This window comes from Siniperca chuatsi, linkage group LG3, assembly GCF_020085105.1.
Source record: "Siniperca chuatsi isolate FFG_IHB_CAS linkage group LG3, ASM2008510v1, whole genome shotgun sequence".
Lineage (NCBI taxonomy): Eukaryota > Metazoa > Chordata > Actinopteri > Centrarchiformes > Sinipercidae > Siniperca > Siniperca chuatsi.
In genome coordinates this window covers 33,696,897-33,719,062 of record NC_058044.1, presented here as the reverse complement: position 1 = coordinate 33,719,062, position 22,166 = coordinate 33,696,897, and the positions used below count along the sequence as shown (strand labels likewise).

Genomic DNA, 22,166 nt, shown 5'->3' with positions numbered 1-22,166 from the left:
AGCAGTGAAGCTGTTGAGCCCTATTGTTTTTGTTCTCATCGGGGGTCCGAGCCCGAGTGGACTGGGAACCACTAATGCAAGTCATTGAAATAGCTCAGATTATTATTTTTTTCTCCTGGTATAAGTGGTACTGCAGCCAAAACCATAAGAGTTATGCAAGGGAAATTCACAGGGGAGGTATAGACTGGTACACACACCTCAGACACCAAAAATGACAGTATGTCGCACATTTGAAAACTTTACATGCACGCGTTCCTGAATTGAGCTGCATCTCGTGATATAGGCTACATCCATTTCTGCCCATCATTTTTTTCCACAAAATTGCAAAATATGCAACACCTTTTTCAAACTCCTCCTAGGCCGTGAGTCTGATCTGCACAAATTTTTGCACGTGGAATCTATGGACCCTCATCTATGGATGATCAAAGCTTATTCTAAGAATTCTGATACTCCAAAAAATTTGCAAGTTATAAAGGAACAACTTCCTGTAGATTGCAGTAAAACAGGAAGCGATGTCATATATCCACATATGTTTGTCCGATTAAGACGAAACTTGTGCCAGTACTTTCCCATGCCCCACTGAGGCTCACTGCAAAATTAGGCGACAATCGTAGTGGCACTACAAATGCGAAAAATTTATATCTCGCAATCAGCTGCATGGATTCATACGAAATTCGGTTTGCACGGTCTATGGTCTTGACTCAGTAGATGCCTAAAATTTGGTAATGGTTGATAAAAGTGGGCTGGGCTTATAACAACAAATGTACATTTCTACACTACACTTTTATACTACAGTTGTTATTGGCTTTGTTACTATTATTGTCATTATTATTCCTATGACTATCATTCCTATTATCATTACTTTTTTAATATTAATATTACCATTACCATTACATTATTACTATTTTAAAATTCTAGGTGGAATTTGCATTGTGCTTCCCTCTCCCCTCAACCCCCTTCTCTCGCTCTCTCTCTCTCTCTCTCAAAACCTAACATGCAGTGGCAGATGGCCGCCCACCATTGAGTCTGGTTCTGCCCAAGGTTTCTGCCTGTTAAAAGGAAGTTTATTTCTTGCCACTGTTGCCAAGTGCTTGCTCATGGTGGTATTTGTTGGGTCTCTGTAAATAATATTATAAAGAGTACAGTCTAGACCTGCTCTATAGGAAAAGTGCAATGAGATAACTTCTGTTATGAATTGGCGCTATATAAATAAAATTGAACTGAATTGAACTGGCTCAGTGTTTTTTTATGCCGCACCAAGGCTATTCTTTTTTAGGGAGACAATGTAACATGTCCAGCAACCACAGAATAACAAACAGCCTTTTTGGCTAACTTTAGCTCATTCACAGCAATGTTTATTAATGTCCAATGTCCCTGTTAAATAAATAAACAGATTTTAAAATACTTATATAGTACTTACTTAATACATATTTTTCATGTTTTTACACATTCTCGTCTTACTCAAACGAACCCTTGTGGCTCCAAACAGCTTCAAGAAATGGTCATTAGAGTGTGCTACACTAAGCCTCATTTTGGCTATTTTTATCTCTATTTGTTTCACTTACAAAGTCAAAATTTGCTAAGACCCATCATCCACATGAGAATTTATTTAGTCCATTCTCCCCCCCCCCCATAAATATGGATCACATTCACATTACTGCAGTGTATGAAATATAAAAATGTATTATCACCTGAACAGTTTTGTTTTATATATTCCTCTGTCATGAAGGTGTCAGTTTTTCTCCCCATTTATGAAAAATTTCTTCACTGTCATAGTTGTATGATGTAGTGTGATCAAGAGTTGATGCTGAGCTCTGAACTTTTAAATCCTCCATATGAAATGGCCACCAGTCATTCCTGGCTCACAGCAGGCAGCAATGTGATATCAATTAATCCTGCTTTCTCCCACATTTTCTTTCTTCCACTCTATCTCTGTAAATCCTGTTTTCTTTTGTGTCTTTAATTGCATCAGCGTACCTCCCTCTCTCTCTGTCGTGTCAGTGGATATGGGTTAATATCCTCTCTGTCGTTCTCTGCCTTAATCCTCTGTTTTTCATTTGAGCTTTTATTGATTCTTCATCTCTGTTTCATGTGGCTTGCTTTTCATTTAGAAGTTGCATTTTACTGGACTGCTTTCAATGGCTGTTGGATACTAACAGGCTTGTGGCAGAATCCCATCACAGCATTCATTTACCAATACACAAGATCTGATGAAATACCAGGGACAATTCCAACATGTCCTGTGTTTTACACAATGCATCTTTAGTTATCTTTAGTTAGTTTGCACATGACAGCATTTGCAAAGTATATATTATGGTTGCATCATTCCATCAAATGTAAACATTCTGTCTTGAATTCTATACACATGTCCAGGTGCCGAGTCCAGGTGCTGAGACCAAAACTGTAATTGTGATTTTTCCCTCCAAGAACTTGACACTAGATGGCTCCCTGTAAAATTTACAATTTATTACATTAGAAAAATGTGGTATCAAATCCAAATTGGCTCTTAGTCAGGTACAAAAGTATCAAAAATACCTCTGTTTCTGAAATGTACTTTTTCTAATGTAATAAAATATTAATTTCAAAGGGAGCGTTCTACAGCATTGTAAGTCCTTGGGAAACAGAAATCCCAAAATTCAGCCTGACATATTTAGTTACTATGAAAACTTTGGGATCTCCTCTAGAATAATTTATAAAAAAGTTCTGTGGGTTCAAACAATGTTTGGCTGCACAGTGTGAGTTTGTAATGACTGAAGCACCAGTTAAAAGAATTAGCTAAAAGTGCTATATACATTGAAAATGGACCTGTGTCCTATAAGAAGTTAAGTGTCCTAAGCTTTGTTATGAATTTTTAACATTATGCACAAACAAGCACTACTAAAAATTACTAAAAATACAGTGGTCAGAATAATCTTCAACATCTTTACTAACACTGTTACTAATCATAATGACAATATGAGAAATATAAACTGATCTTGTAATCAAAATAAATTTAGTAGACAGCATATGCAGTAAATGCTCTGCCATGCAGAAGGCTGACAGGAGGGCTGTATAATGACACAAGAGCAGCAGGCAGAGAGACAGTAAGCAGAAATCGTGTAAATCCTCCTTGGAGGAAGTGGTTTCTGTGGTTTTGATGACTCTGTTTCGAGGGCTTTAGCTTTGATTTGGATTACTTTATATATATATTAATATCGTGGAAATGAAAATAAATATTTTTTGTAAGAATGTGTTAATATAAATGTCATCTAGGTGTTATTTCACCTATGGCACTGATTTGATTTGGCATAGAGATGTGTTGCTATGAAATTCCAATTTATTTTTTATTATTTTATTTATGTACTTGTATTTTCTGTCTTTATTTCAATCATTTTTATTTATTTTATAAACTTGTTAAATGTAATTTAATATGTAAATTTACATAACTGATAAAAATAAATCACCTTTTTCTTATTATTACATCACAATAGCAATCCTTAACAAAGTCTTTGCATAAAAGCAATAATACTTTTCCTATAGATAGGTAATAATAAAGATATGAGTATGTATTATTATTACCAGTTGCAGCAGCAGTAATAGTTAATAGGTAATGGATGAGTGTTATGTAACCATAGTAACAGTAGCAGCAGTACCTGTAGTGTCAGTGGTGTGTGTTAGCAGGAGCACTGTGTGAACCAGCCTGCTGTGTGTGTGTGTGTGTGTGTGTGTGTGTGTGTGTGTGTGTGTGTGTGTGTGTGTGTGTGTGTTGCAGTGTCAGCAGCAGTGGCTGCTTATGCTGATGAAGTGCAGAGGCTCTGGGGCTCAGGAGGCCATCCATCATCTCCATCAGGCTTAAGTGAGGTTCTCTAGACTGGGACGCCACCAGACGACGACCTGGGCCCACCGGTCTGAGCTGGACTAAATAAACACCAGCCCCTTCATCATCATCCTCCTCCTCCTCCTGAGACCAGACTTGGGTCAACATCATCATTAGCAGCAGCAGCAGCAGCAGCAGCAGCAGCAGCAGCAGCAGAGAGAGAGAGAGAGAGAGAGAGAGAGAGAGAGAGAGAGAGAGAGAGAGAGAGAGAGAGAGAGAGAACTGGTTGGTTACATGGTGTTGGATAGTGATGTTCATTATTTTCTTTCTTTTTCCAATAACACATGACCTTACATATTAATACATTAATTTTGAACATTCCATATTCACTCCACCACATCAATACTCTTACCACTTCAAATGGTGAGGCATCAGCAGCAAAGTTCCTCACATCCATGCAAACATGCAATAGATCATTGGATTCTCAACTACAGGCACCTTCAATGCCTTATTTAATAAAGAAATTGTGACAATTAGGAAAAATATGATTTAAAAAACCCTAATTTAGTCTTATGTGCCATATTCAAACCTGTACATGTGTTAATGTAGCCAAACATTCTGTTTGGGGTCCAATGACTCATGTTAAAACTGATATGCTGTGATTGACCGTCTTGATTGGATGTTCCAGAATCGCACATAATTAATACTTTTATGTCTCTCTAATATTGTCATAAAATATAATTAAACACCTTTTCTATCACAAATGTGCTTTAACAATTTATATTCCTGTCACTGGCTTCAGCTCACATCACTCTTTCTATTGTCTTATTGCTATATAATAAATGTGGAATATTGCAGTCAAATCTGATGACACACTACTCATATCTGCGCATGTTATGTTTTAGTTGCATTAAGTATACTACCTGAATAAAGTGGTCTTTGGATTACTAGAGGGCTTTTTTTCCGTTAGCTATGGTAGCTAACCCAGTTCGTTTTTCTCAACACATACTAAATAATTTCTATCTGCTTTCATGTCTCTATTATAGACTAAATGAATGAACTCACACTTTTTCTCCTAATGTTTTCTTCTAACGTTATACCCCCCTCCACCTCAATACCAACCCGTTTGTTTTTGCAAAGCAATAATGTTACTCAAACTATGTTATTACTATGCAATGCAACATCAGTACAATAGCTTCTACATGCTTCTTTTATTTCCAAAGTGTGTGTGTGTGTGTGTGTGTGTGTGTCTGTTTCCACTTTAAGTAATTGCTGGCACATCCTTGATAGAGAAGCTCACAATGGCACAATTGGTTGTCCTTTTTTCACACACACAATGAAGTAATCAAGTAGTGCATTCCCAGAGTATACACAGTAGGCTATAGCTTCATCTTTTTCAGTGAGCAGTAAGTTGACTTACTTTTCTCAATGGTGCTAAAATGATCAATGGAAAGAAAGTTTATTTATATCATTTCTGAAAAATGCTTAACTATTTAAGTAATGTATCAAGTATTTATATTGTAGGGTTTTTTCATATGTCACTACTTTTAGTAGAGTTTTGTGTTTGGACAATAGACATGGTTTTGGACACTATAAGGTTGTCTGATTAATTAAAGAAAAGTATTAATTATCTCTGCCAGGTGCAAGCCTGGAGGGGATCATGCATTTGGTTGTGTGCATGCATGTGTGTATCTGTCCACAGCTAATCTTGCATACTACTGAACTAATCAGCCTAACAGTTTTTGTGCACATTTATTACTGTATGCTCAAGGACCTCTTGTGGTTGCGGTGATTCACAGTTTTTGAAAACCATATTTTATTGACTGAGCCTATTGTAAAGCTTAGACTTTCATCTTTTCAGCAGTATTCACCATTTCTGGCAATCGGTAGGCTAAAAACAAGGCTTGCCTAGTCTGTTGCAGGCCACATTTTGACCTTTGTCGTGACATCCATAGAAATGTTTGGTCTCATCTTGAACTGGCGCATCTGCAGATTAATTCCATACCTGATATGTTATGATCCACTAAAGTTAAAGACAATATGAAATGAATAAAGTCCTGTTTTTGTTATCTTTGTCGCCATCTTGACTGTAAGGGAGCTGAGAGGGACAACTGAGTGCAATTCAACTCTTCTTTCTGTGTGAAGAATCATACTAGCTGCAGCACTGCTTCTCAAGCTCCAAGGGGGCAGATCACTAAAAAATCAGCATGAAAAATTAACCCAAAATCACATGAACAACAAAATAAAAAATAAAAATATGTTTTATGTCTTTATGACTGTTTTGAGTATTATTTCTGATACAGCTGATACAAATTACTTAAAGTAAGCTCCTACCAGCACCACTACTGATACTAAAACTGCTGCTACTGCTGCTACTAAAGACACTATTCCATTAATTCTTTCAGCAAGTCAGTTCTGTTTTCATTGCAGATATATAGTCAGATATACACAGGATTAATATGAAGTGTCACTTGTGAAACTTTTACCTCTGTCAGAGAATGTGAGTGTACATTGTGTGTGTGTGTACATGTGTGTGTGGATGTATGTGGATCACTGCTCGCTTTTCATTTGCAGTACATAAAACAAACATCACCCAGGGATAGGTCATCCACACACACACACACACACACACACACACATGCACACTAAGGTCAAGGGTCAAAGGTCATATTGTGTCTGGAGAGGATTTACTCTTTTGGCTGTTTGATCTCAAACATGCACATGCTTACACACACACACACACACACACACACACACACACACACACACACACACACACACACACACACACAAATGGAATTGCAAGAAGTGGTGTGGTCTGTTTCAAAAGAGAAGGTTTCAAGTAGGATTGGTATTGAACCAAGTGTGCATATTGAGACCAAATCATCACATCTGCTGTTTAATGACCTGGATATGACTAATACATGTTCCGTTTGTGTCCTTTTATTAAAAATGGGATCTGATTGCGTCTGATGATGCAGTTACTGTAGATTGATTACCATTTACTTGGTTGTTTATGTGAATACTTTTTCTTGACTGTAGCCTCAGATTTTCAGTTTACTTACATTTTACATCTAATTCCTTACAAGTAATTGTTAATATATGCCTATACTGTATGTATTATAATTATTTTAATTATTTTTTATAATATATTGCAGCTCTCAATGCACATGGGCTGTTCTGACAAAACAGATAAAACAGTAATGTGACTGTGTGCAATCGCAGTAGAATTAACCAAATGGTGTTACAGTATTTAGCATTAGCCATTAGCTACAGTAACTCTACCATCATCAACAAATGACTGCGGAGCGTAGTATTGACAAAAATGGATGGAACTGTTCCCAGCATCAGTTTTGAGACATTTATTAATTTAAACTGTAGAGAGCTGATCATCTTTAAATGTTTCCAATCCATTTTTTAATTTCTCAAGCTTTACTGTGAGCTCAGTCCCATTGCTGGAGAGAAAGGAAACACATCTCTGCATCACCTTCATCTGGGGAAGGAGAACCAAATCTATCATTGAACTAAATGTTCAATATAACAGATCAAATAAAATGAGTGATGCATGATTTCTGTCAAAGAAGTGAATCTCTATTTCTGCCTTTTCATATCTCAAGCTGTATAACTGCAGGTGGTTGAAACATGTCAGTAAAATCAAGCCCAGATTTAACAAGTCAATTTGGAACAATTTCTGAGTACATTTTGTCAGTCATAAAGTATTCTAGTAACCATAAAGACAAAAAACACATTACAGGAAGTGGATTCCCTTCAGAATTTAAAGAAAACAATGAAGTTAAAATTCTAAATCAGTGTGCATCATCAGCAATAATGAATCTTCAATAACATTAATGAATTAAAATTAATTCTGAGTTCAGCCTCTAATGAAGAGGATCTTTTAACATAATATACATGGATACAAAACAAATCACAAAATAAATAAATGTTGACTGGTATTGCAACTAGCTACCTAGGTTATAATATAAACCCCTTTAATTAATAAAAAAGGTTTAAATATGAAACTGCTTCACTGTGACATCCTGTCTTTTCCTATGGTTCCATTCAATGACCACCAGTGACACTTAGCTGCAGCTACATGCTAGCAGCTGGGACTCAGTGGTAGAAGCTACTAGCACAGAGTGCCTTTCATCCTGCATTCAGGTCTGACGGGCATCATTAGACTGATTTACTTTTAAAAAGCAATAGCTGGAAATATTTCATGTATTTGAATATTTGAAGTCATCAATATGTTCTGATTTAAGTTGTGTGTGCACTTTCATTTCGCCAGATTGGCTTTTACACACTTATACCACTGTAATGCCTAAAAAGGCATCAGTTTCATATGTGTATGTTCTCTACTGTAAGTGTTGACTTCCAGATAATAATAGGCTTCCACTATTTCAAAAATCCACCAATAACAGCTCAGACACATATTCCTTCACTGACAAATATAATCCATAATTTTAATTAACCATATAAATTGCACATATATTTTACCAATTACTTTGCCACACTACCAATTATACTGTTAAATAATAATATTTTCTCTTTTTTTTCCCGATGACTGCACTCTTAGGAAGGCTAAATGACACTGTGGGTGTCATATTTTGAGATGCACAATAATTTCTTCTCATTCACTTCTGGAAGAATTACTTTTGACAGGATCGTAGCTGCAATGATTGTGGTTTTATAAAGTCATTATAAAACTACATGTCTAATTTATGAGACGGATTAGATGTATTATGCTATTATGTCATGGCAGCAATGGCTAGGTCGTGGTGGGCTGTTTTTCAGGAGGTTTTGAAAACAATGGAAGCCTATGACTTCAGGAACTAAAGCTAAACCTGTGGCAATTGGGGATAAATACATGTGCATTGTGCAAAAATATGAAATTATAGCAGTATTATTTTTGTCACTGTCATGCACTAACTTCAGCCGGTGGTTTTGTCCTTCCATGACAACTCAAGAGCTAAGATTGCAGAATGACTTGATGAAAATCCTTAATTTTTTCTCTTAACATTATCTTTCTCTACTTGACTTCAGCCATTTCCTTGATAAGGATGCCAGAATTAGAGTCAGGTCCATCACCAAACCCTGACTTCTACCATTTTCTTTATAAAGCAGCATAACATAGAAGCTGCTGTGCTCTCACAGGAGCTGTGATCTCCTGCACAAAAAGCACCTTCAAAGCAGTGTGATTATACATTTCTCTAATGTCATGTACAAGAAACAGTTTTAAAACATTCAATTTCAAACATAATCTGGACTAAAGCTCTCACAAAATGTAGCTAGTTGGTTCCTACAACACTGGAAATACTAAATGTGTATTTCACTTTGCTTTTACCTGTGTGACCATCAAATTTATTATGAAACACTTCATTTGAATTTATGCAATTTTAAGGATTTACATGCATGTTAAATAATTTCACATTTGTGGCTTCACCAGTCCTTAGAATTTTCTCTTAGGTACAAACAAAATTCCCAGGTGGTCCAGACCTGTCGTATGAGTCACGTACGGATAGTCTGACTTTCTCCACTGGGGGAAAACACTTTCACTTTCAGAATTATAATGCCATAATCTGAATGAATTTGGAGTTTAAATATGAAACAGAAATGAACTAAAACAGAATGTAATGCAAAATTAATATTCAGTTCAATTTATTAATATTCAGCCATCACCATGGCTTGCCAATTTACTGAGAGGTATTTTAGATTTTATACTTTTTATTGGCTTATTTCGGCACAGGAACATTTCAAAATTCTCTCACTCCAACAGCTGCCTTATATTTTTTATGCTGATCACTGTCCAGTATCATTCTCTGTTGCACCTGAGAGTTTAACATCACCTACTGTAGGCTATAATATTCTCTCATCTAATATGTCCTGACTGTCACGTCCCCTCTCATATTAGTTATGGACCACTCTGCTGTAGACTAAGCGTCTAACTTCATGTCAAACTATTTCCTCTTTATTTCTGTTACAGTACAGCACTGTTTTGATGACATGTCTATTTTAAACTTTTTTGGGTCCACTAATACTACTGCTGCTAAATTTGTTGTGTTTTTGTCTGTTGATTTCTGACAGCAGGACTTGAAGCTGCATGGTATGACATTCTTCTTTTTACTCTTGTGGAACAGGTAGCCTTACATGGCGATTTAAGGGCACTGATTATGCTAATGATCAAATCTCAAAAGCGCACACCTCCTCATGAACAGTTGACATTCATCAGGATGAAACAAGCGATTTACGTTACGTTTGTGCAGTTAATATTGTTTGGTGACTGACTTCTCATACAAGTACACCTCACAGAAAAAAGTAAGAGATTTAGGATAATAATACAAACATTTTCTTGCATGAGGCCCAATGTGTTGTTGTCTTGTTCGTCTTACTCATAAAATCAAAACATTTATAAGCTGTAGTATGAGCCACAGAAAACCAGGTTTAGTTGAATCTTAGACATTCTGGTTGTTACCACTGGACAGTGTATCAAGATCAGCTGATCTGCAGAATAGCTCCAATGTACCTTTGTCATTAATACCACTGGCAAATGCTACTAGTGATATTAGTGAGTGATCTTGTGCTAGCCTTGTATTAATGTCCCCTGTGTCACTTCCTACAAGACTGGACCAGTGCTGGTGAACGTGAAGCAGCTCCTATCCAATAGGGAGTCAGCATGACTGTCCTGGCATCTGTAACAGGCTGAGGGCAGTGCTCCTCCTCTTCCTTGTCCCTTAACCAATCTGTAGTTTCCATCCGTCAGTGCAGTATCAGAGCTCTTCTTCATGGTTCAACTTTAAAACCTCCTTCTTTGCAGTGACTTGGTTTTAAAGACATTTCAGATGTTTCACACCTTTGATCTAAAATCGAATAACATTACTAATATTTGGTAGCACAGTCTCTCTCTTCCAGTGCAGTGGTGAATTTTATTTGTTTTGCTAATCTTTCTAGTACGATTTATTTGTTGTTATATTTCTTGAAGGACATGAACATTGTTTAAATCCATTTCCACAATGTTCCATACTTTCCAGACATGTATATGAACCCAATCACCAATTCCTATTCTTCAGTGCAGTATGAGGATTTCTACTGGACAGCAGGTAGGTGGAGCTACGCAGCCACGTGGCCAATCAAGTATATGTTGTCATAGAGGTGGCCTACGAAGTCATCCGAAACATTATGTGCTGCTCGGCGAGTGTTCCTGATAAACTCCCTCTTGGACATTTTGTTTTTGACGTGGGGGCTGGTCAGGTCGATGGACAGCAGGATCAGACTGTAGCACAGCACATACACAGCATCTGAAGAGAGATGATAGTAAACCGTGATCACAACACTGTTTTTGTTTCTCACAAGCTTTTACACAGAGCTCAGCTGCGTGGCACTAAAGAGAACAGGTAATTAGTTTTAGCTGTTCAAACTGAGAAGTCAAAGCCCTGCTAGCGTCCCCTATAGGCTGAAATGTTATTCACTGATCTACTGTATTTTTTTTTTTGAGTAGCATAAAGGGAACTACAAAACAAATTCTCATTATACAACCCTGTGTTGTAAAATCAGAATCAGAATCAGAAATACTTTATTGACCCCCGTGGGGAAACTCTTTAAACAAAGGTTTACTCAGGTTTGAAGAAAAAGGAAAAGCTAAAAGTTGGAAAAAGTAAGACGACGAGATGGAGCAATGGCAACAGGCAGCATGCACATTGGCGCATGCACACTACAATGATGACAATGATCAATAAATCTATCTTATATCTTGTATGTATCTTCTATCATTGGTCAGAGAGACAAAACCCTGTCATGTATTTTAAGCATGTTTCATACTGACAGGACATCCTAAAAATTTTACCTCAGCTTCACAGTACAGAACAACGCATGGAACCTCAAATTCAACTCCTTAAACCAAAATATTACTGCAAGAGGAACCACAATAAAGGAAGAGAAAATGGTACTGATGAACTGTACTGTACATAAGACTTCTTCCTAAATCATATCTAAAACTCTAAACTGTTCTCCACTGCTTTACCCAATCCTTTCCAGAGGGGATGGAGGGGCTGAGTAGCATGAAAAGGCTGACTTCAGAAAGGCAGCCATCCATCCATCTCTTGCCTTGGTCTCGAAACCATTACACTAATCCCACTAATCATACAAGTAGGTCCAAGGAGTTAACAGTAACAGAGTCAGGAATTGGATTCTATATGGTCTGCTGACATTAACAAAGCCCTTGGCTGGTAAATGTATGGTCCATTGACAATACTGAGGCCAGGGATTACTTGAAAATAAAACCTTTACGATTTCCCTTTTGGTGGCTGTGTGGGCCAGTGGGATAGAAGTATAGTAGAGTCAAAATCACTTCTTCTGTCACTACAGTTTTTGGCCTGCTAGCTGCAGGGTTTCAAATGATTGTCTGGTTAGGGTCAAGATAGATTGGATGTTAATAGTGACCCCCTGACCTCTCTTGTAGCATCGCAATCAAGTCAAAATTTTGAACTGTACACCAGAAATATTAAAATCTAACCTGAAAATTCCTTGAAATTTACTGAATGTATTTATGTTCTTCAGAGGTTAAAGACTCTCTCATTTGGGACAATCCATGAGCTTTTCTCTAGTGCCACCTTCAGGCCAAATTGTCACTGTACACAATTGTGTACAATACAATTTGTGTGCACAGTTGTGTACAATTGAATAATTTTAGCTTACCACAGATTTACTGTGTCTGAGTATATGTTGGCCAATAATTAACAAGAAATTGCAGGATAGAAATACCAAAAATATGATCAGTAATTTAATGTAATATAGAAACAGTGTCATCAGAGAGCAATATCAAATTTATTTTTCAACTCTAAAATGTAAAATGTCCCCTAAGCAAATATCTTGGTAACAATTCTTTAATACCCAAATTTAATAGATCCTTATCAAAAAGTTTACTTAATTTTTTTAATTCATAATAATATAATTTTTTGATTAAAAAAGTGTGTGTGTATATATATGTATATATACCATTATCTGTTTAACTCTCAAATATCAGTTGGGCTTTACATAATATATTAAAAACTACTGCCATGACATTGCCTGTGTAACCAAGACCTCCTTTCTTCACCTACACAACATAGTTCAAATGTCCTTTCTGACCATGGCTGAAGTAGAAATCCTAATATACACCTTTGTTTCATCCAGACTTGATTATTGTAACGTTTTGTTGTCAGGCTTGCTGCGTGCTGGACCCAAAAGTTATCAAATGATTCAGAATGCAGCGGCTAGAATTTTAACTAAAACTAGAAAATTCAACGATATTACACCAATCTTAGCTTCTCTTGATTGGCTCCCTATCCATGTCAAATCAGACTTCTGATGACTTAGAAAATTATACATGGGCCACCCCTTCATACCTGTCTGATCTCCTTATATTCCACCCTGTGCTCTCCGCTCTACAGGTACTCCTGACTGCCCCCAGAGTAAACAAGACTAGTATATGGCTGGACCATGTATGGTCAATGTGCTCCTGAGAATGTAATTGAGGACTGTCCGCACCTCCGTGTAAAGCTTTGTTTATGCTTGCCGCAGTGTCCCCCATGCGGGTGCGCGCGCTGAAAGTGATGTCATTGTGCCTCTTGCGTCGAGCACCTAGGCTCCACAAGTTGTCACAGCGGGTGGTCGTGCATCTCCCAATTTTTGTGATTAGGCACCCACTGCAGGCATGGGGCTTTTCATTTCAAGATGGACGAGTTTGAAGGTTTTTTCGGTTTATTTGTTTTTTTCTCACTTTGTTGAATACAAAAGTTCAAAAATCTGTACAGGCATCTGTAGAACATGACATTAGTTCATTACAATACAACTGAGAACATGACTGCCACAAATACTGATACAGGCAAATTACTGAAATTAGGAGTAAGGTAATGAAAGCATTTTTACTATTAATGTGTCTCAAGGATTTTAAAAAGCTGGCCAATTTCAAATACTTCAAAAACAGGAGACCAAATCTACATTTGAGTAAATAATATTTTTGTCCTCGTCTTTCGTCTTTCTCTCTCCCTCTGTGTGTATGGTTTCCTCGGCTCTTCTCCCTTCTGTGTGAATGGTGTGCTTGAGTTTTGCCTCTGTGTGTTTGTGTAGTCTGTCTTCTTTCTACTTTATATTGGTCTATTCTGTACACACGGCATGTATTGCATGTCTGTTTGTCCTGGGAGAGGGATTCCTTTAACTTTTAGTTAACACACAGTATGCATTCTGTCTATATGTCCAATTCAATTCAATTTTTAGCGCCAATTCATAACAGAAGTTATCTCATTGCACTTCCTATAGAGCAGGTCTAGACCATACTCTTTATAATATTATTTACAGAGACCCAACAAATATGTGTGTGTAAGTACTAACCAGGACTGAGGCCCAGCTCTCGGACAAGACCAGGGTTACAGGTACAAAACCTGTGGCTGAACTTGGTAATGAGGGTCTCCAGATACTCTCCTCTCTCCTCTGGTGCGTGGATGTGTCTGAAGAAATCCCGCAGAGCATTGGGGAGGAACTGGTTACTGAAGTTATGGAGGGTCACCAACTCATCCAGGACATCCCGCCTGCACACACATAGACATAGATAAATACAGACTAAATGACATGATAGAAGCAAAGTTTTCTAATTTGTACAGAGGTAATGAAATTTGCTGAATTATGAGATGTGGAATTTTCATTTCAAAGGAAAAGGGCACCATTAAATGCGGATTTAATCTATAGTAGACACACTAAATAAACACAACTCCACAGTGAAATGATTACACCTCTTACAACTGGATTTACATTTAAGTGTTAAGGGTATGCTTTTAGACTTTCTTAAGGCAATACAGAAGTATCGCACAGCTATTGTCACAGAATGTTTCATCATTATAAGCTGTTGTGGAAGTGGTGAGTTTTCTGGGTATTCTGTGTGTGTCTTTGTGTCTGTGTATTAACCTCTCATCCAGGTAAATCCTCAGCATCTTCCAGTTGAGCCGTCTGGTGTAGAAGATGAACTTAGCCAGCTCGGTCGGATGATCCACTAGTATACCTTTAGACATGAAATAACTGATACCCTACACGCACACAACCACACACACAGAAAGAGAGAGAATCATATATCGTCTATGTATAGGTGTTATTGACTTAGTCGCTAGCCTTTGTTTCATTTGTTATAGTGCGTGTGTGGGCGAGCGAGAGAGAGAGAGAAAGAGCTGACGATGGTAGAGGGCTCTGTGGTCGATGACTGTCAGCCATCGGCGATGGACGGTGGCCCTACCCTACTGCCAATCCAGAGGCACTGCTTCAGACCAAGAAATGAGTAAGTGTCACCCAGAACAGCAACTCAGCAATTTTGTCTGAGCTGTCCACCTTGTTGCCTCTTTGTTGTATAGTTTACCTTTAAGGTTAGCTTTGATTTTGAGTATTCTTGAGTATTGTTACATTTCATAGTGTCAACTGTAACCTGTTGCTGTATTTGGTTTGAGCTTATGTTGTAACTTGCTGATTTTGACCACTTTACAATAACAAAGAACATCGGTTTTATGTTGCTTCCCTCATCTCTAGACCCCTCTGGGACGTAACAATAGGTCTAACAGAGACTAAATCCATCTAAAGATCCAGACACACACCTTGATGTTGAAGTGACAGATACTTAAACATCAGACACTCAAAATGACATCATCCAACACATAATTTTGTAGTGACATCATTGTGGGCGGCTGTGATTTAGAGGTAGAGTGGGTCGTTCACCAAGAGGTCGGCGGTTCGATCCCGGCTTCCCCCAGCCACATGTCGAAGTGTCCTTGGGCAAAATACTGAACCCCAAATTGCTCCAGAGGGCTGTGCCTTTGGTGTGTGAGTGTGTGTGAATGAGTTAGTTTCTTTGGACCAATGAGCAGTTAGCACTTGCCATCAGTGTATGAATGTGTGTGAATGGGGTGAATGTGATATGTAGTGTGAAGTGCTTTGAGTGGTCAGAAGACTAGAAAGGCGCTGTACAGTCCATTTACCATTGTTCCAGGCACCAACATGTGCACATACTAAGCACACACACACATTCCAGAAACTGTGAGGTAGCGTGCGTCCATAAGACTAGAGATCTTGTATGTTTGGGCATGTGTTACCTCCTGTGGGTTAGCATTGAATGTCAGGCTGCCTTCATCTAGTTGTAGGTATAGTCTTCTATATGAGAAACCAGCAGGTAGTCTTCTGTTGTAGATGGAGCAGTGTCCCCATGTGGACTTACACAGCCTGATGGATCAACACACATGGGTTATAGAATAGAATCAAATAAAAAACAACACAATAGAACTTTACTGCATACTTGTGGCAAAAAAAAGGCTTGTCACAGAAAACAAAAGATAAAGACAGCAGTTGACAGTTACAACTGTTTAGTCAGCACTTCACAAAAACATGTAATTTATTTTCATTACCTTGAACTTTCATAATTTATTTTATAAAATGTCATAATTGATTTTGTATGCGAGTATAGCAGATCAGACAATACACAATAAACAGTTGTCACTGCTCTGGATGATTGCTGGTCACCAAGAAGCATTTTTGAACCTCAATCAAATCACCACCTCATTATTTTAATCACCACAAAAAGATGACAGAAACTAGAAGTGGACCTCCTTACCCCTGCCATAGATATTCGTCATTTCCCAGGTCCTGCCACACACAGCCGGCCAGGCACAGATCAGTAGCATTCAGATAAGACAGTATAGTGATGCCTAATTCAGGTGGCAACATCTCCAAATCAATAAAACCATGATGTTCTTTACCTACAGTCACCAAGAGGGAGACAAAAAAAGAAAACAAACTAAGTGACAGCTGCCTTCTTCCAGTCAGGCTTTCTGTTATTTGCTAGTTCATAGCTGTGTCGCCTCACAGCAAGATGGTCCTGGCATGTTCTCCCTATGTCAACATGGCTTTCCTCCCACAGGCAAGGGGTATGCAAGTATTGTCCTTGTGTATGCATGTTAACCCTGTGACAGACTGGTGGTGAGGAACAGAGCCTCTCACCCAGTGTCTGCTGGGATATGCTCCAGTCCCGTGCCAGCCTACAACTGATGACGTCATTTAACTTCTTCCTTCTTCAAGGTCTTCAAGATATAATTGTCGATCAAATAGCAATTTTAACATAATTTGCTCTCAGTGTCTTATTTACAGTGTTGTAAATGTATTTTTGCCACTTCTGTGCATTTTGCAAAGCCCTCTCTTTCCTACTAGAATACTTTTTAAAAACATTATTTCTATTGAGTTTTAGGCAAACAGGCAAACTTAAAGGAGAAGAAACCAAGTCAAATTCAAAGAACAAGCACTCAAAAAGACTACTTTGTTGCCTCATGTCTTCTGTTGAACTCACTGCAAAGACCACAGCAAAGGCTACCTGGCCACTGACATCCATGTGTTGTGCAACTGGTTTGTACTTGTACTCTAAAGAACATGATCTGTCTGATTAAACCAATATAAGTGGTACTATAAAGCTTTGCTTGGCTTTGCACTGGCATTGTCAGCTAAGAAGCTGTGCATAATATTCTTACATAATAAGAGCGAGCAGTATAGTTACAAAGTGCTGATACAGAGAATTGGTAGTAGCAATACACTTAGCTTGTGTTTGCATGTTCATACCTCCCATCCGTGTTCTCAGCAGATGGTAGATGTCGGGGCCATAACAGTGCTGAGGAGCTCTTCTCTGGGGACCTCCATCTCTCCCTAGGAAACAAAAAAACAAAAACAAAAATCTGGATATTTTTTGTCTCTTTTTATTCATTCAACTTTCTTACTGCTATTATAAGTTGGAGACTATCCCAGCATGCATTGTGGCTAAAGACTGACCAGGCACACTGAGTTATTGTCATCATTTAACTTAATAATTACAAAGATTTATTTATTATCATCTTTGGCTCGTATTTATTCTTACAGTCTGTTCATATTATTTTCATATAGTATGGTTTTACTGGTGTCTTCATTCTCCATGTAGGGGCGACTGTGGCTTAGTAGTAGAGCGGGTCGTCCACCAATCAGAATGTTGGCGGTTCGAGTGTGTGAGTGTGTGTGAATGATTAGTTTCTTTCAACTGATGAGCAGTTGGCACCTGCCATCAGTGTATGAATGTGTGTGAATGGGGTGAATGTGATATGTAATTAATCTGAAAATGTACTGCTCATTTTACTGTATATGTAAGAAATAAAGTGCTCATTAAAGGCAGAATCAGGATTTTCCTAAAAAACAATGTATAGACAAAATAATCCCTCTCAATCATCCCTTATGACCCACTAGAAATGTGTGGCGGTGTCTGCAGTGACCCTGACCTCTGCCTGTGGTTTCTTATTAGTTTGCTGTGTTCGGGACATTTCTGGGCATCAACCTGGGCAGTGGTGTGTAGCCCCCAGCCAATAACAGCGTGCAGGCTGTGAGCTCGGGACTTTATAAAAATGTAGCGAGCAGGTTATATTGCTGTCTCTGCCTCTCTCCTCTGCTCTCTGTCTGTGTCATAGATGTATTTCCAGCGCTGGCACCGCGCTAAAACAAAGTGTTTGAGATAGGTCGGGTCTGAGCTACATACACACACGCAGAGCAGAGAGCAGTGGACAGAACAAAGCTGGCTCCTTCCAACAGGGCTGTGCGGAGGTGTAGGTGTTTATTTGTGCTTTAGAACGTAACGGCTGTGAAACAATCTGAAAATAACGTTTTATTTCTCTGAATAACTGCTTTGTTCTCGCTAACGCTGCTCCCTCTTTTCATTCATTCTCTCTCTCTCTCTCTCTGAGCTGGGGAGGCGGGGCCAACTTTGAATCGTGTGTTTACAAACAGCAACCGACAAGTCCTACTTATTCTGCCTTTAAATGTAGTTAAATTAAATGAATTATGAAGTTCAAACTTTTATTTTGCTCAACTGGTCTAGCCTCCTTTTTCTAAAACATCTGCATTTTTTCCAACATGGAACATTGTTGCTTACTCTCATAAGGAATTAATTTTAAAGACATAGAAGAGAACTTCAGATTTTCCACTGATTTTTGCAAAATTGTAGGAGCATAACAACAAGGAAGAGACATATTGCTTGGAGCAAAGCAACAACAAGACAAACTGATATAAGCAGAAACACAGGAACAAGAACAACAGCCAGGTGGGGTCAAATTTAAAGCAGACAAAAGGAGGAAAGTATTGGAATGCTGGGAGCAGAAAACTAATACAAGTAAATCTGAACAAGCAAAGTGGATGTAACAACTACTGATTAAAACTACTTATGGAACTACTTATTTGGATTACAGAGTGATAAATAAACATCCAGTGTGTTTTCATCTCTATTAATCTGATTACTCTCACTTTTGGCAGTACACTGAGTGACTGTACTATGCAACTTGAAATGTTGCATGTTGTTTTCAGTCCATTATGTTACTTTCTTTGTACAGTAATGAATTAGTTGGTGCTTGCTGTGCTAATAATGTGTTGAAAGTATATTTATAAGGACTGAAACCCAGAATGTGTTTTTTCCTTTTCTGTAACCACATTCATATTTTATCTGAAATGAAAAGCATTAATATCAACCATTTCTGGTAGCAGCAGTCACCCACAAACTACAAAATCCATAGCGAAAACTGATATTAATGTGAAAAAATGTTAGGATTACCTTGTTCAGGTCTTCCTCCTCCTCCTTGGTCAGCCAGTCGGTCGGCAAGCTCTTCCTGAAGCTGCTGCTGTTGTCTGGGAGGCAGCCTCCACAGTGCCTGACCCATCTATATGGCAGCACAGTAACACAATACAAGCAAGTCACTGTGCCTGCACACTTTTCTTATTGTCCTTCTCATTTATACCTCACAGGAAAAGTATTGCTCAAAGGGTATACTATCAGCACAATTTGACAACTTCTCATACAGCAGCATGTTTACATGCAGTAATCTGGTCAAGTTATTTTTTTTACTATCCCATTTATGTATTTGTGCATGTAAAAATATCTTGATTACATACATCTGACTAATCTAGTTGGGGTTTTCCATCTAATTTGTGAGTCTGTCAGTGAGTTTGTAGTTAGGCAAGAAATGTAATATAATGACAAATCATATAATTCAGCACTGGATACAGTGAGGTTCACTTGTTGCTATGATCTTCCATTACTGGCAACCTGATAAAGAAGGCAAACCCCCAAGACAGAGTAAGACTCAGTCAGTTCAGAAAAAAATAGAAACACTGTAACTGAATATGATCACAAATAAGATAAGACTGAAAACCAAAACACTGTGCATGTAATCATACTCTGTACACAGTACTTCAGACAGCATGTATACCACTGGTCAGAATGTTTCAGTTTAATGTATCATATTGTTCACACTATACACTAGTAAATTACACAATTCACCACAGGTTTTATACAAAATCTGCCAAACAATTGTAAATTCTGATGCTTGAGATGGGAATGTACCACCTGTTACTATCATTTCTTCTGGTTGATTTCATATTGTAAAGCACTGTTTGTGTTTTATGTTCAAGCTTATTTTTCGCTGAGAAACCACTTAAAATGGGCCAGGCAAAACCTGACTGTTCCATTTAAGTCTCAGATATTATATATAAATGCCTATCACTGTAGTGTTCTATAGATTAGATTAGATGATTTTAGATTACATTCAGTTTTTTAGATTAATGTCTATGATAGCGTCTTCGTCAATAAAATACAGCTACCATTAATTGAGATTTTATTGGATTTAAATTGGATTATATTTGAGTCACATAATATCAACTACAGTTTTCTTATAATTTCCTGCATGATGTTCTAGTATTAAGAATAGTTTACATTATATGATGAAAACAAATAAAATAAATAAAGTGGGATAGACTCAGCACGGCAGCGACGGATGGCCGCCCACCATTGAACCTGGTTCTGTCCAAGGTTTCTGCCTCTTAAAAGAAGTTTTTCCTTGCCACTGTTGCCAAATGTTTGCTCATGGTGGGATTTGTTGGGTCTATGTAATTAATATTATAAAGAGTACGGTCTACGGTCTGCCCTATAGGAAAAGTGATATGAGATAACTTCTGTTATGAATTGGCGCTATATAAATAAAATTTAAATGAATTGAATTAGACTGCTAGTAACGTGCATGCGGCACCCTGGCTTTAGGTGTTATTCTGTGTTCTTAATTCAATTCAATTCAATTCAATATTATTTATATAGTGCCAATTCATAACAGAAATTATCTCATTGCACTTTTCCTATAAATCAGGTCTAGACAGTAGTCATTATAATATTATTTACAGAGACCCAACAAATCTCACCATAAGCAAACACAGTGACAGTGGCATGGAAAAAATTCCTTTCTTCCTTCCTTGCCTGCCTTGAAATGGCATAACATTTTGCGTATTAAATGTGTTCATGGTTTAAAATGGTCTATTTGTTCCATTTTAAATATTTAGATATGTAAAATCATATTTTGTTACTAAATGACTGTTATGGGAGCCAATTTGTTACATAGTCTTGTCCGCACAAGACTGAAGTCCATCTTGTAAACAAGTGACCTGTGGCAGTCATACAAGTTTGTGAACGTATAAAGTCTCTTTTCCTGTATTAAACAAGACTGCACAGTGCTTACAATTATATGGCAGTCAGCACTTAAGTGTAAAAATTAATGACAGCATCAACTCAAAGCACTGTCAGAACCCTGTGCTTATGAACTTCAAAATTAGCTTAGTGGTTAGTGTGTGCTACTAAGCAGTAATGCACTGCCCAGTCGTCCTTTCCCTCTCAGCCTGTCTAACGTCGTCTGTGGTGCATAAACAAATCCATTACACTGTTGTTAACATCAACGTTGGAAGTTCCTGCGAGCATGGTAGTTTGACCTGTAGTCCCGCCTTCCCTTCAATACCATTGGCCACACATAGCACAACAGCATTCAAAATGAAACGTCATTGGTTGAGTTGGCTATCACTCACAATCTGTTCCTACAAATCCCAGAGTTAGCTCACCGAGCTAGTTTAAGTTGACCAAGACTGTATCGATCCAAACTGGTTGATTTTACTGCCCTATTAAAGGACATTTATCGTGTTTCTTTTATAAGCATGGTGCACTATTTCCCGTTGAGTACGATACAGCGCCGTAACCCAGCTACCTACCTGAGTTTAGTGATTCCTCTGACAACCTGACCTGCACACAAGGACAGCTGGAAATGTGGTTTCCCTGCTGTTAAACGTATCCAGTTGTCATTTCACCAAGCCAAAATCAAATAAAAATAGGGCCGTTGATCCTTTGGTTCAGGAGGAACCTTTCATACTGTAGACTATTACTAACACAATTATCATCTTTTTTTCACCCTCCTCCTGTCACTTCTGCCCCTCCCCCTTTCCTCTCCCCTGTCATCACAGAAACAGATTAACAGAAAGAAAATTTTGAATTTTACAA

At 38.0% G+C, this 22,166-nt stretch overlaps 1 protein-coding gene and 1 long non-coding RNA gene across 2 annotated transcripts in view; one reads left to right on the top strand and one right to left on the bottom strand.

The window, feature by feature from the left end:
- The window catches only part of LOC122873504, a 59,799-nt gene extending 44,170 nt beyond the window's left edge, over positions 1–15,629 (top strand). The window contains exon 3 of the long non-coding RNA XR_006377464.1: positions 14,950–15,629. This is a non-coding gene — a long non-coding RNA (uncharacterized LOC122873504). The remainder of the gene's footprint in view (positions 1–14,949) is intronic.
- Positions 7,144–22,157, bottom strand: fbxo8 (F-box protein 8). Its single transcript, XM_044190272.1, has 8 exons — positions 21,881–22,157; positions 19,410–19,515; positions 17,408–17,491; positions 16,413–16,557; positions 15,898–16,024; positions 14,729–14,847; positions 14,159–14,355; positions 7,144–11,088 (listed from the first exon to the last, which is right to left on the bottom strand). The coding sequence occupies exons 2-8, from the start codon at positions 19,513–19,515 to the stop codon at positions 10,901–10,903; spliced, it is 966 nt and encodes a 321-aa protein (XP_044046207.1). The 5' UTR covers positions 21,881–22,157; the 3' UTR covers positions 7,144–10,900.
- Positions 22,158–22,166: the final 9 nt, after the last annotated feature.